Below are 16,206 nucleotides of genomic sequence, written 5' to 3' on the forward strand. Positions count from 1 at the left end.
AATGCCATTATCTATGCTATTCTTATCATCCACCACTCGCGGCTGGCTGATCGCGTTGATAACGCGGACGGACCGTCGCTCTGACCAATGGCCAAGCGCGATGGATGGAAAGTCCTTTATTGAAAAAGAGGGAGGCGCATGGCCTCTGTGGGGATAAGCGGGACTTTCAAACTATACTAATATTTCACAATTTCATAGGGTTTGCACTTATTCAAGTCACAATCACATGTACTGAGGCGGTGTGTGGTCAGTACTGTGGTCTGTCGGACCCCCTAAATCACTCTGATCAGGCCGCTCTGACTTCCATATTGCGCGAATACTAACTGCGTGTCCGGGTCCGTAAGCAGCGCTTCCCGATAATTTGTGTACTGCAAAGCCTGTATGGCCATTCGCCCTTTTTTCAAATGCGGAACATTGCCACAGTAAATGGTGAAGGTCTGCGCGGCAGCGCAGCCCGCAGTGATTGCACGTCACTGTCGCAATGTCCGGTTGTCGCCATTTAGCTAAGGAATACGGCGTGTATGCGGAATTTGCGTAGATCTTATTGATGAATACTTCTTGAGAGCGCGAAAGTGGACACTTGCTGGAAAAGAGGACTGGTGGGGTAACCTGCGTAATGCGTTTTTTACTAGCATGGCGCAGGGACGTACGCACGTAGTGCATTGTGGCTACCGAGGGAGCCATTTGACTTAAGAGCTCATACGGGTTCACCCTGAGGGGTGGGGGCAGAGAAAGATTGGTCGACCCACCTGCGGAAGCAGCAGCGGCGTGTGCCGCCGTATTGGCTCCGGGCACACTCGTATGCCCCGGCGTCCAAATAATTTCTATCGGCCTGTCGGCTTTTTCGTGACTACGAAAGGATGCTTTGAATAGCGGCAGCTGTAGCATCCTCCGAGGCTGGGCGAAATATTTCCGAGTAAGCAGAGTGCGAGTCGGTAAAGACACGAAGGGGTTTCAGCGCGAAAAGCACGAAAAGCATTGGGATAAAAAATAGAATCGTTCCGCGATAGCACCCCTGGACGTTTTTTTCGTATGGGGCAGCCTCTCAGCCTTGTCCGCTCATTCATTGTGACACGGTACATAGGCCTGACTGGCTGCCCAGGCGGCGCTGCGAAAACGGTGCTAAAAAGCGCCCCCTACGATAAGTTGTTTGGTTTCGAGTAGTCAGACTGGCGGCCGCATGCAGCACTAAGCTGAGATACGCAATGGAGCCGCCGCTGTCGGTTGTGCTGCGCTTTGGATCTCGGCCAATTTCTGGCGTGGCTGAGTTCTTCAGGCCAAGCAATCTGCGTAAACGCAAGAAGCTCGTCAACGTCAAGTATGTTTACTACGTGCAGGAGATTGAAGGAACCATTTCGGCGCGCTGCAACTCGCAAGTGCAGCGAATCTCATACTACGTTGAACTCGAGTTAAGTTTTACGAGGCATGCTCGCGCGATTAGCGACAGTGCATAAACGAAAAGATTGCTAAGAAAGCCGAAATGATTTGCATTACACGACGAAATGGAATCAAGAAAGGTCCAGTGACGAAGGCTAGCCGTCGGCGGCCCGAATGAGCGCATTCGCGCCTTGTGCCGTTTTCTGCCGCATTCAGTCGCAAACACACTTTTTCCCCATGCACGGTTGTAATTTTCAACATTTCTCTTCTAGGGAATTCGTCAAATTCTGTCAGCGTGCGGTGGCGGTCAAGAAGGGACGGCGCGCACTGTTTACAGGCGGCCGCTGGAAGCAGCCGGCTGTAAGCTGCCGGAAAAATCGTAGGCAGATACGCAGGGTGACTCATGGCATCGTTTTTCTCGTTTCCCACGAAATGCGGGCTGCATATCCTCGTGATCGCCGTCGGCAGCCACGGCGTGCCGCCTGGACTGCACACAGGGAATATATACATATATAAACGCGTGCACGCGCGTACGAAAAGTAATCAGCACGTTACGTTGCAAACCACGTTTTGCTCGCGTACTCACTTCACGCGTCGGACGGCACGTATCCAGTGGTTCCGTCGCTCCACTTCGTACGGCTTTCAGGGGAACCAGTAAAACCGCACATTAGGATCCTTACCCCCATGTTCGAGGCAATTAACCACGCAACAATAACGGCGGCAACCGCGCTTCGGGACCGCGCGCTGCTCAGAGCCGTCGCCCGGACGACCTGCTTTCGGCACGGTTTGTTGAAGCAGGGATCGCTCGTCAAACATGTCAGACTCTGCAGGCATAGCGGACAAGTTCCTGCGTACGTTTTAAGCACTTTTTGAGCCTGAAAACTAGGCGCAAAATTAAGTAAAACGCTCAAAGCAACTGAGAACTGCGTAACTCGCCGGTCGGCGTCCATTTTTGACTACCCAAGCAACTTCGGCGCACGCCACCAGGCTCCGCCACAGTACTCAAAACTCCAGCGCGTCAGCCCTATAATGATTTTCGGTTATTTCGCCGGTGGCATATGTGGTGTCCATGGGCTTCGATTCTTCAGCTTCGGGACCTAATGTCAGTGCTCCATACACATGGCGGCGATCGCGAGGCAGCGTTGCGACTGGTACTACATGCATTCGTTGACCGTTCGGACGCAACACGGTCACGTTTAGCGATACTTGCCATGCCACTTGGTTTAGCTGTTACCTTGGGCTGCAAACGCGAAGGGTAGTCTGCAAAGATTGACGCTGCTGCATCCTTCTTAAGCCGCCTCTTCTTATATGCTATGGAATCTTCGGGTCGTAAACAACGGCTACATATTATAGTGTAGTTTGAAGATGTATTAGGAGACCAATTATCCCGCCTAAATATTGCAAGCCACATGTACCAAACACCAGCGGCAGCTGGAATTTCATGGAACGACAGCCGAACAGTGTATTAACGCGAAAGCCTTAGATGCCTCATCAAACACGAAAATTGGCCGTCGGCGGCGTCAATACGAATGCTGCAAAAAATAATTACGTGATGACGTCATCATATGACGTCACATATCGTAAAATTCTGTGACATCATCGTAACGTCCCACAACGTGAAGTCGTCATATTACATCCTCGCTTGCCCCGCCACGGTGGTATAGTGGTTATGGCGCTCGACTGCTAACCCGAAGGTCGCGGGATCGAATCCCGGCCGCGGCGGCTGCATTTTTGATGGAGGCGAAAATGTTTGAGGCCCGTGTATTTAGATTTAGGTGCACGTTAAAGAACACCAGGTGGTCGAAATTTCCGGAGCCCTCCACTACGGCGTTTCAGAATCATATCGTGGTTTTGGGACGTTAAACCGCAGATATTATTATTATTATTATTATTATTATTATTATTATTATTATTATTATTATTATTATTATTATTATTACATGTTCCCTTGGTCAAAATGAGCCGATCACGGAGGCAATGCACACCTCTGCTGTTGTGCAGAAAGCTTGCAGTGTCTCCGATCCTAGAGGCTGTAAGAAAACCACGTTAGGCGCAGAAATATCTTGGAGGGAGGCAGGGGATGTTCAATACATTGACTGGGAGAACATGGCTTTCGCCTTTCAGTCGCCTTGAGTGAATGCATAAGAGACCCTGTGAGATTTTTGTATCAATTAAGGGAAATAAAAAAAGACAATCGTGAATTCTTTCAGTTCCATTTGCAGAGTGGAACACAACAGTATGACATACTAAGGCATGCGAATGGTATGGCTGCAATAGCCTAAAATAGAACATTAAAACGCGAATACTATCAAACTTGAGTGCAAGTATCGATCCGGCAGCACGGCCTGAGAGACTGCCTGCGGAATACGTGCAGCGGGGATGGAAAGAAACGCACATATGCGGCATCTAGATTATTTGCGTTTGTTTTGCATTTATTTTCAAGCGGTTGTAGCCTGGATGATTGATGAAAAGACGACTTCATCCATGACACAATCAAAGACCATCTAGCATCCTTTTATTGCCACCACGGTTAGAGCGTGATGAAAACAGCGCGCCGCTATGTTCACGTTTCTTTCCATCCCCCTGTACCTGTGAAAGCCTGCAAGAAGCACAAATGCAATTAAACTCGGATACGAGCACACATTCGTGAGCTTCGTAATACGCGCGGCCGTTCAGCGCCAGCTTCCCGTAGTCTACTCGCACAGCGCCACCACGCGGCAGCGGTGAGCGGAAGCGGAGCGCGCGCTCGACGGCCAGATGAGAGCGTTCGCCTAGAGTTACTGTATATGCTACCTTTAGGTAGCAGAGTTGCGCATCTGTTTTCTAACGCCGCTTGTTGTTTTCCAACCATGCATTGCGGAGAAGCTGCCGCTTGGGCCAATTTTTTTATTTCTCGACACCGCCTCTGCAGCGAACTGAATTAACACTAGCCATCGACAGCCAATGGTTATCGCCGGTCTTCGACACGCCAGACAGGTTAATCGGAGACACAGTAGGCATGTCGCCTGCAAAAACGAAGTGCGACTTCACCGCATAGCTGTGGTTGCTAGCCGGACCTATGCGCTACTCTGCTACCTAAAGGTAGCATATACAGTGACTCTACGTTCGCCCAGGGTCTGAAAAAATAGAGGAGGCGCTGGCGGTGCTCATGCAGAGAAACAAAAATAACAAATTTTGTCACTCGGTATTCCAAAGAAAAATTACTGCATACATATTTCGTCTAGGATGTAAAATAGGATGCACTTACCACGTAAAGTTTGATATATACGATAGGTTGAATTCATATTTGTCAGTTTCTTCAAGTTTTGGCTGGTATTGCATACATGACGGCTTCACTTCTTCATCGCTGTCATCCATGTAATCAGAGTCACTGTAGTCATACATGTAATTAGGGTTACTTGTTGAATATACATATATTGTTCCCGTTGTGTTCAAAAACTAAAAAATATTGCAAGAAACATAAAGACATGTTACTGCCAGGCTGGCTAGAACAGTTCGGAAGTCATTCTTATTATTTTTCACGAACGAACATAGATTTGTAAAAATGGGTATTTCTGCTCAATTCTAAAAAACTTCCGAGAGTCTCCAAGTTAGAAATGGCTTTCTATCTTGAATTCTAGGTTCTGAACGCAAATGTAGATCTGGAGCCTGGGACGCCTACAGCTTAATGATAACATTGCAAATGAAAAACATGTAATGCAGACGTAGTGCCTTAGTAAATCACCATGGCATAACCTTTCAAATGGCACTGATATGTCTCCAGCGAAAAGCGTTCCACTAAACGTTTAGTGGCATTCGCAATCTGCGGTAAAGAAAATTTCGGTGAATGCAACAATTATTCTGTGAAGATATATGCCGTGAACGACCTCTGTACACTTTCAGAGTACAGTGATTAAATACGTACAGATCTATCTATTACGTGTGTGCTTGTTCGCACCACATCTTGTGATACGAATAACACGGAATAATGAGGAAGTATATGTGCTGCGTACCTTATTTGTACATCAGACAGTGGTAGCATGGCGGAGATTTCACTGTCTACAAAAGTTCATCGGCAATGGCTGTACTTCGCAAAGCGAAATTAGAGCGCAGGTGTTTAGGCGCTCTCGCGTTATATATAAGAGAGAGCAGTTACAAGGGACATGCACGTGCACTGGAACAATGCTATAAAAAACCCCGAAATAAGGAAAATCTTGAAGTAACACAATTTTTGTTACTTCCCGACCTATGCCCTATTCAAAAACATGTATCTTTTTTCGCGATTTAACCAAGCAATCCAATAAAGTTAAAGCTCCATCTAACTAAACCAGATTTTACAAAGTTCTCGATGTAACGGAGATTTAACCAAGGGCTGAAAACTATGCTTGGGTCCGAGTTGTAGAACTGTCGGATTTGCTAGGGGGATATATTCATCACCACTGTGATGGGATTCTTATGAATAGTAATCGAGATGAGTACGTTGTGTTTACGAGGCCAACGTTCTCTAAAGAACTGGTGAGGCTGTTTCCTGTGTTTTCTTCTTTCACTTTATGGCGAAAACCGTAGACTACAATACAAACAACAGAGGACGCTGCCAGGAACACGACAGTTTACAATGCATGAGAACTTCAAGAAGACACACCCAGAAGTTTCTTTTTAGCTTGAGTGAAGCAGCCTCACTGGTAAGTAAGAGGATCTGAGGCGGTACGCGTCTACATAGAAGGGATGTAAGCACGGGAGCGCAGTCATCGCCTCAGTATGGCGAAGAACACGGTAGCGCTTGAGCAGGTACTGCGATGGAGTTGGCAGGTGACGAAAACCGTGGGCGCAGAAGTCACGCATATTCATCTGATCCACTCGAGAACAACAGATCACAGCAAACCTCGGGACCACAACCGACCGAGTTGCTGGTGGCGGCTCGCTTCCTTTTCTCGGAAGGAGACGTCGAGGATTGAGGCCACCTGAAGTCCTGCACTCTTTCTCGAGGCTCTCGCCTGAATGCATTCCGGCCTACGCACGACGGTGTTACCGGTGGTTGCGGTAGCTTCCTGCTGACTCCATGAATTCGCCGCCGAAGCCTGAGGCCAAGCGAAGCAGGTGACACAGACCTTTGACCTCTGCCAGACATTCGAGTCTACACCCGACCGTGATGCCGGTGGTTGGCCTTCCCGCTCCTCCAGCTCGACAGAGCACCACCATCGCAACTGCGTGGCACTCTACGCGCACCCCTCTCGCACGCACCTTCAGTTACTCAATTACATTATTGCGTTGTTCGATTTGGTCTTCGACGGTCTCGTGTTGCAGCCCATCGTCATCGTCCTCTTCGCGCAAGCCTTGTCACAGGACTCCAGCGTACACAGTCCGTTTGCTTTGTCCGTGTCGGTCTTGTTATGATACCACAGACGACACTCGCGCACTTATCCTATCACAACAATACATAAATACTAGGGGTGTGCGAATTCGAATTTCAAATTCGAATCAAATAATACCTAAGCGAATAATTCGATTCGACTTTCCAATAGCTAGTATTCGAATTTTCCAAAAATTCGACAGGATGAATATCTAAGAGGAGACAAATGCCAATGGTGCATTTTGGTGACAGTGGGGTGGCAAAAACTAACGCTAACATCGTCACAGTAGGCCTTTCGTTAAAATTTTGAACGATGTCCTGGTTCAAACGTGAGCGCATGTTTATTGTAAAGGAGATTGTGTCATTTCCACACGTCATAGTTCCAACAAAAAAGGCCAGGGAAGAGTCGGGGTGACTGTGGAAGTGCTAACGTTAAAAGATAAGCGCACTGACCTCAGAAGTTATAGTCAATTGTTTGGAAAATACTTCAATCCTCTGATCCCAAGAAAGGGCGATTCTTTGAAATATTGCAGAGACCATGGAGCTGCACTTTACCCAGGCATCGCCAAAATTGGTTTGCGATACCTTCGCATTCCTGCTACAGAGGTGCCCAGTGAGCGCATGTTTTTCACTGCAGGAAACACCGTAACATCACGGGGAGAGAGCCTGAAGACAGGTCATGTGAAACAGCTTGTGTTTCTGCGGGACCATCTGTAGTCTTTAGGTAGCAGTCACTCACCGTGTTATGTGCTCAAGGACATCATCAGATTTCATTTTTGTTCTTTCTTTCCATATTCAATAAAATCTTTCGTATTCAATATTCGAATCAATATGCGATATTTTTGGCCACCATTCGGCCCTATTCGATTCGAATTCAATTCGAGATGAAATTTCACTACTCGCACACCCCTAATACATACCTTGTCTCGTGGGTCTTCTCATTCCTTCTTCGTAGGTAACTGGGGTCACGTAGTATTCCACAGCAAATATGTAAGGCGAGCTGCCGCTGAGCACCACTCCCTGTATCTTTGTCCATGCAGGATGTCACCGTTATTTACCAAACGGGATGTCCGTAGGCATTCCTTGAAGAGCCTTGTCTGAGACCACCACTCCGAATTGAGGATATGGCACAGTCGTCGTGTTTGGCCCTTAGACGGTTGCACATAGTCAGATTTTGCTCGAAGTTCCGGTGGGTACTCCTCTTTTTGTCCCTCGTCTAGTGACACGCTCTTAAAAGAAAGACACCTCAACGCAATCGCCAAACTTACCACCTTCTTCCTGAACTTCTATAGGTATTGGATGCGCTGCCATTTCTACCACTGCCTCGCCCTTATGTCGAAAGTGCAAATTTTCTTTTGTAAACCACACTGAAATATTATTCACACAAACTCGCAGCATATGTGCAGAAACATTCGTAAAGCGTGCCATTTTTACAAATGAGGACGCCTGTGCGGTTTACTTACTCTTTCTCTCTATTGTACATATTCTCGAAACAAATTATTACGGAAACCTCGAGACTTCTTGGAATCAACAGTTAGCAATCAAGTGAATGAGTGGGTGACGAAAGCTGAAAGCATCCCCTGCAGTTACCCATAGTATCCCGTAAAACTATTCGTCTCTATAGCGGAGGTATATACCACTTGTTTTATATAATTAGTTGTAACTTTAGTTCAAAACCATAAAGAACTTCCGCTATATTGTTTCTACGACACGTGCATGTTTTATCATGACCCGACGTAGTAATTAAACTAATTAACACGAGAATTGTAGTAACTTTATACCAAAAGAACATTGTGATTGCTTCCAATGGAGTACTAGCAAGCGTGGCACCTCAAGTATTACCATGCCTATACTATACAGGGTGTTTCAAGAAATGTGTCCAACTTCTCAAAAAATCAGGAAAATGCGATATTTGACTGCTGCCTTCAGAATTGGTTTTTCTGCCGTTGCAGGGATTTCAAGATGGTTAAAGAAATTATTTGGGACTGTAATTAAAAAAGTTAAATTAATTAACTTTTAATTAGTGGAGTTAGGTCGTTGTGTCAAATGGGAGAATTGAAGTTCTTCATGTCAGAAACACAACCCAACTTTGAGATTTCGAGAAAGTGGCATCTAGTAATAATTACAAAGTAATGAATTTCAACCAAATTCAATGGCGAAACCTAAACAGAAACATGAAAGAACGCAACTGCCATATTCTTCTGAGACGTCCAAAATGAGTGAATAACTTTTTCTGCAGCGCTAGGCATCTTACGATGGTTAGAGACATGACTTGAGACATTAATTAAGAAAGTTAAATTAATTAACTTTTTAATTAGTGCAGTTAGGTGACTGTTTCAAATTGGGCAATTGAAGTTCTTCGTGCCAGAAACCCATCCCAACATTGAGATTTCGAAAAAGCGGCATCTAGTAATAATAACGAAGTAATGAAATTCAACCGAACTCGATTGGTTTCGCTGTTGAAAGCTGTTGCATTTGGTTGAATTTCATTACGCCACAACAATTACTAGAGGACGCTTTTTCGAAATCTCAAAGCGCGGATGGGTTCCTCGCATGAAGAACTTCAATTCTCCCATTTGACATAATCACCGAACTCCACTAATTAAAAAGTTAATAATGTAACTTTCCTAATTACTGTCCTAAATGATGTCCTTAACTACCTTAAGATTCCTGCCGCTACAGAAAAAGCAATTCTGAAAGCCCCGAGCAAATATCGCATTTTCCTGATTTTTTGAGAAGGTTGGACACATTTCTTGAAACACCCTTTATAGCAAATGTAGAGGCCGAATATTTTGACAGCGTAGTGTTGGCGGTAACGTGTTACAAGCGACGGCGTTACCGGCAACGCGTTACTTCTTTCAGTGACTTAGGAACGTAATCGTTACAATTTAGTAACTGTAAAGGGTAGCGTACTTACGTTAATATTTTCCGATAATGTGAGGTGTCGCGTCACTCGTCACTTTTTAATCCAATTATGCCGAAAGTCTTACACACACTTCCTCTGTCTCGCGGAAGCCACTTTCCCAGAGCACGCCCTGGCGTTATTTTGTTGCAGCGGTGCACTACATGCTGTCGGCCCAGCAGGCGTTAAAAGAGCGATCGCGCGAGGGGTCCATGTCGCGCGGAGGAGCAAATTGCCGAAATTTCTTAAATGGATCAGCTTCTTCCGGCTACCGCGCTATCGAGGTTGAAGTTATCGTGAACTGCCGATGAAGCGAGGCAATGTGCAGTTCTCAAAACCGCGCAGATCGAGCTGCCGTGATCTGCTGGACTTGCGGATATCATGACTCGCGGTATAGTTAGCCGCCTGAGTTCCAGCCGAAAATGACTTCTTCGGAAATGTCTTCTCTATATCGTTGTCAACTGAAGATGGGCGGCTGTCTCGGTAGCCTTGGTGCCGCATGACATCACGCTGTGTGGACCCAACTAAAACGTTCCGCGCGTTCACAACCTCTCACTGTGTCATTAAAAGAATTCCCTATAGCGCGTCCTTCGAGCGCCAATTAAGCGTAACTGCAGACGTATTCACTAAGACGTTAGGCAAGCTGTCCGAAGACATCATTGAAATGCAGGTATGGCTCACGTTCAACAAGTTGTACTAACATTAGGAAGCTGTACATCCACTACTCTAGCAATGTTTGTAAACTTCGTTCTCACAATTTTGCTCTTTCCTATCTGCAACTGCGACCATGTTTCTGGGTATTAATTCCTGAGCGAGCGAGGCTGACAACGAACACCTTAACGTACACATTCGCAATTTGCTACGGCAGCTATGTAGGTTAAAAGGAAATCAAGTTCTTTATGTGCGTAAAAAATTCCTCCTGGAATTATGCCATTTAAGCATCTCCTTAGTACTACAAAATTTGCATATTTATTTTGTTAGTAGAAACACACCATCATAAATACTTCGAGTTTACACAGAGTTTAGATAGGCTTTCTGTTCGGAGAGCATTGATCTTGAAATCGATCATCTTTTGTTCAATTTCATGTTGAGACAAATGGCTTGACTATGTGGCACAGAATTTCAAGCCATCACATGAAACTGTACAGGCGATTCTAAGTCACCATATTATTGCAATGGTATGGCAGATTTGTGTAAATTATCCTCGCTCAATCAGTATTTTAGGTGAAACTATTGTTTCGGCTAAAACTTTTATGTGAAATATAAATATGAGCTTTACAATATTCTTATTGTGGGTTCCTGTGGCGAAGACGCACTGAATAAAATTTCTGATTATGGAGTAACGGCAGAAGTAACGTCTGTCACTTTTTTTTCTGTAACAGTAGCGGCAATGCGTAATCTTTTTTTATGGGTAACGTAGGGTGGTAACGCGTTGCTTTTATTTAGCTAGCGAGTAACGTATTTAGTTACTTTTTTTTCGGTAACGCATATAACAATGATTGTATACGAGCCAACTTCTCACCGAGAATCAAAATTCCGCTGCAACATTCTTATGTGACACTCAAAACGTATGTGACGGCTTCATGTTCGGCTTACTATGCGGTCAAGATGCAGCGGGCAATATTGCGGTTCGATGCAAGCATTCGCTCACACAAGCCACGAGCCTACTAAACCTTTGACGTGGACGTTTAGCATAAAACAATTAATTAAATGGTTTGCTTACTTAGCAGCCAGCAAAGCCTGTTTTAATATTTCAATAAGGCCTGTTGTGTTTTGTTTCGCGCAAGCATTCAGACAGATATCACCCACTGCGAGTTCTGATTAGTGGGGCTTTTTGGCGCAAGGGCCATGGGTGGCCAAAGAGCGCCATGTCTTTTGTGCGGTGTTAGCTATGACCAATGATTACGATGACAGGGTGTATTGTGGCTGTATAGAGGCCTAAAATCACGCGCTATAAAGAAGCGTAAAAGATGTGTATAGAGTGTAAAATTATGGCAGTGACAAGTGGTGTGATCTATGGGTGTGGGATTAATGACGAGTGAGCATGGTATTTACAAGTGAGAGGCGATAAAGCAGCACGAATGCCTCCTCAAGGCCTTTGAGCCCAAAGGCCGGGAGGCAGGTGCTTCCTTTGATAGAAACCGCAACAACAGCCTCAATCATGAGGCCGCGCTACGAGCGCCTGGAAAAATAACGTTGAAGTTATCTACATCCTTTAAAAATTCGAAGAGAGAATGATATTTAAAAAGTGGTTGTCTGCCAATGAACATACCGGGATGAAGTGGGAACTGCAGGTGTATTGATGAAAAATGCTTTTTTCTGAGAGCGTCTAGTTCCGTGCATTGCAATAGGGTGTGGAGTACAGTTAGTGGATCGCCACAATGATCACACAAAGGTGGATCGCCTCGGACAAAAGGTATGAATGTGTACTGTATGTGTGGCCGATCCTAAGTCTGCAGAGTGTAACTTCTGTGTAGCGTGACTTCGATACCGGCGGCCAATACCTAGATGCGGTTCTGCGAGTTCTACGCGATGGCTGAGTGAGCTGTGCTTCAGACTCTAATGCATACAATACCTTTAGAGCTACAATGATAACAGTGGCTGTGAACAAAGCTTATTTTATGACTTGTGTTGAAGTTGGTTCCGATATGGCGCGGTCACAAAACGACAGCGACAGCGTTGCAAAGACTGATTGACACATCACCATCCCATTTCTCGTTGCTAAAGCTGATGCAGTCACGACTGATAGCTTAACCAACAATTCAAGCTACTATTACGTTAGTTATAATGTAATAGTAACAGTACGGTCCTTCGATTTGAGGCAGAAACAGTTGTTGCTTTCGTTGACTTGGAAACTAAGAATTGCTTGGTAACTGGACAGCTGTTTTTACAACTTGTCTAATTTTCACTAGTCATGATATGACGCATGCTGGTGTCAAAAATCTAGACTTGAAATCTCTACGGACAAAAGCAGCAGGGAGCTAATCATAGGTGCCGTAGTGGAGGGCGCAGACGTAATGCCGACAATGCGATGTTGCTGAATAAGAAACTAAATTTTACGTTAGTATCCGTGCGTCTAGCCCCTCATTCAATGCGATGGCTGCCGGAGTCTAGAATCAGTCCAGAGACTTCATGGTGCGCGACACAGTGCGATTGCCGCTGCGCCTTCTTGACCGGTATGAAATACATTAAAAAAACGTCTTACGTCTCTGATATCGTCTAGAGATACGTTAGGACGCCACGTAGCACCATTCACTCCGCATGCTCCAAGCAGAAAGGCGAACACGATGTAATTCATGTTTGTTTCAGAGGAGTCCTAAACGATGTTCTTTTAGTCAACATGTGCGGCTTATAAATAACGAGTGGCTAAAATTCCTGCCTTTATTTAACCTTCCCTAAAGCAAATGTCTCCTGGTAAGGTAGCAAATAAATAACCGGCTTACTCGATTCCTAGGCATATTTATGACGCTCGAAGCAGCACTCACAATATGAAGTTCACAATTGACGTACTATTATTTTTATAAAATGGCAATGAACGAGAAAGCATGTTGACATTCGCGGCGGAAATTAGAAGGTAACCTACTGTAAAAATACGAGGAATATTTCTGTAAATACCTTAGTGATAAAAGTGTTTTACATCAATTGGTCATAACTAAGCGGACAGCCAACAATACATCGCTTCGAGCTTCAATAAGGTTTTCGCTTGCTCGTCGAAATATTATTGCAGGTCAAGAAGAGATACTTTCAGCTGCCGTGGCACTCATTTTAACCAGATGTTCCGATGTGGGTTGGTGCTAATTATTGATTCGCAATGATTCGCCTATTTCTTATTAAGGCCAAGGTCTTATAGGTCGCATTCAAAGGTGGTATTTCTCAAAAAGCCGGCTGAAGTCCACGTCGTGCAAAACGTCACATGAACACCCACGCGCCTCAGGGTCCGAGGTGCTGAAGTTGCGCATTCACTTCGCCCTTGCGGTGTTCACGTGACTCGGCCTACTAACGGCTATGAAGTGTCGTAGAAAGGGCGCGTGGTGGAAGTCACTCATAACAATCAATATTGGCTTTAACGTCCAAAAAGCACGATATGATTATGAGAGACGCCGTAGTGGAGGGCTTCGGAAATTTCGAGCACCTGGGGTTCTTTAACGTGCACCCAAATTTAAGGACACGGGCCTCAAGCATTTCCGTCCCCATCGAAAATGCGGCCGCCGCGGCCGGGATTCAATCCTGCTATCTGCGGGTCGGCAGTCGAGCACCATAACCACTAGACCACCGTGGCGGGTTTGGAAGATGCTCAGCCAAGGCCTAGTGGATTGTGTGGTCGGCGGATACCTCCTTATCTAGATGCCTGCGACGGCGCTCACTTTCCGCCGCCTCTTTTTGGTCACGCCACTCGCGCCGCCGCCGAAGTCCCAAGAGAGATCACGGCGCCGCCGCACAATAATTGCGGAGTTCCGCCGTTAGACTTTTCTTTTAATTCGAATGGGGAATCTGGCAATAAAATACAGCACTTCGCCGGAGGAGCTCTTCTCGATGTGTCCATGTAGTGAATTGTCCATTTCAGCGGCCGCTGAATAGCGGGATCCCGGCGAGAAGCGCGCCCCCTGTTTCCGGTTCTTGTTCTGCAGCGCCATCATGACATCACGAAACTTTCACACACTCTCGACACAAATGATAGGGACGGAATGCGCTCCAATGCAACAAACGCCGCCCTCAGATAGCCGATTATCGGTGCACATGTCTTTTGATCGTGTTAGCCATCGATTTAGGTTTAATGCGTTCGCTCGTCTAACGCAGCTGTAAGGTAGGTACGCATTTTCTGAATCGTTCTCAAACATCTGGGACACAGTCATATGGAAATTTAGGCTTGAAAAGTTCCTGTTTCTGTGCATTTCTTCCACTCTCTTCTTACGCTAGGAATGTGCTGGCGGATTCGGTGCGGCGACGTGGTCAAGAGCGAGGCGACATCACGGCTCACCGCTTTTTCAAATAACTGAATGCGCTCTGCCGAAATGGACTGTGGACATCTCCTTTGGACAAACGCATCGAGAATAGCTCCGCAGAAGTTGCGGTATCTTTTTATTCTCCAGAAATATCACGAGTAATAATAATAATAATATTTGGGGTTTAACGTCCCAAAACCACGATATGATTATGAGAGACGCCGTAGTGGAGGGCTACGGAAATTTTGACCACCTGGGGTTCTTTAACGTGCACCTAAATCTAAGTACACGGGCCTCAAACATTTCCACCTCCATCGAAAATGCAGCCGCCGCGGCAGGGATTTGATACCGCGACCTTGGGGTCGGCAGTCGAGTGCCATAACCACTAGACCACCGTGGCGGGGCATATCACGAGTATTGCCTGAGCTTAACGCTGCCGCCTCCTCCAGCCTTAAAGGGCGAAGACCGAACTCGCTGGATATATATATATATATATATATATATATATATATATATATATATATATATCTTGCAACGCTGAGAATATCACTGCCTTGCAGACAATTCAATAACTACGATCGGCAGCCATCATTCCATCTTCTGGCTCCTCATCTTCCTCCGCTTCCAGTACCACACCAGCACCTGAGGCAGCTCTCCTCTACCACTTTCCACCGGGGTAGGGGGGTGGGGGGTCTGCAAGGAGGCGGAGGATGTCCTGACTGCCTTGCTGCAGCGCCCGCCTTCGAGGTTTTTCTAGCACAGGATGTTGACAGGCTGGTCGGTGTCGCTGACATGACCAACTGGCAGGACATCGCCTTGCGGTGTCGAGGCAGCATTAGACGCAGGAGACATGGAACTTGGCCATTACCGATGTGTTCTCTGGAAGCTGGACTGTTCGACCTGCTCTGTTTTTTCGCTGACTGATTCGTTGGGAACCGAGCACGGCCACGGCAATGATTATGATCATGGCACGATGTTCGAGAGTGCGACCTTTGCTGACGGGGCTTCGCATTGTCTTCAGTGCTGTCTTGACGCATGCAGCTGGTCTGATTGGTGATATGAGCGCTTTGGTCAAAACGCCTTCTGTTGGCGTTCACAGGGGTCGTCACCGCTATCGCGAAAGCCACAGGCTTCTCGTCAGGCGAAGATTCGTTGGGAACCTTTGGCACGCTTACGAGCTTCTTGTAGCAGTGCACAATACTGGAGCCGGGGTTGACTTGGTTCACATGCCTCGTAACTTGTATTTCTTCCACGCCAGGGTTGCCTTCTGGTGAAGTTGCGCAGACGTCAGGCTTTATTTGTTCTGTTCTTTCATCTTCATCTTCGTCCTTGTTTTTCCTTTTGTTAACGTGCAGACGACTGCGCCGTTGCTGCATGATCACATCAGTAGAATCGCAGTTGACGGCTACCACAAGCACAGGATCAGCGGCATTTTGAGCTTCCTTGCTGTCCTGGACCTCGGCAATCTGCAGTACATGGGAACCTCTTTGTTTTCTATGAAGGCTCACCTGTTCTTCTTCAAAATATATTTGCTCGTGGGGTTCCACCGTCTGACAAGCATCAACTAGGGCGTGAGTCAGTTCTTTCTTTGACATCAACTTGCGAAGCACCTCTTCGAACCTAGTTAGCTGCCGACGGTCTAGTTCCTCCAGTGC

General features: G+C 46.3%; 1 protein-coding gene across 1 annotated transcript in view; it reads right to left on the bottom strand.

The window, feature by feature from the left end:
- LOC119397395 (uncharacterized) overlaps positions 1-12,939 on the bottom strand; it is an 87,715-nt gene extending 74,776 nt beyond the window's left edge. Inside the window, exons 1-2 of the mRNA XM_049416550.1 lie at positions 12,814-12,939; positions 4,625-4,815 (exon numbers count right to left, since the gene is read on the bottom strand). Of these exons, the coding sequence (XP_049272507.1) occupies positions 4,625-4,815; positions 12,814-12,906 (284 nt within the window). The 5' untranslated portion in view covers positions 12,907-12,939. The remainder of the gene's footprint in view (positions 1-4,624; positions 4,816-12,813) is intronic.
- Between the last annotated feature and the right edge of the window lie 3,267 nt (positions 12,940-16,206).

The sequence above is a fragment of the Rhipicephalus sanguineus genome, chromosome 6, assembly GCF_013339695.2.
Source record: "Rhipicephalus sanguineus isolate Rsan-2018 chromosome 6, BIME_Rsan_1.4, whole genome shotgun sequence".
NCBI classification, from domain to species: domain Eukaryota; kingdom Metazoa; phylum Arthropoda; class Arachnida; order Ixodida; family Ixodidae; genus Rhipicephalus; species Rhipicephalus sanguineus.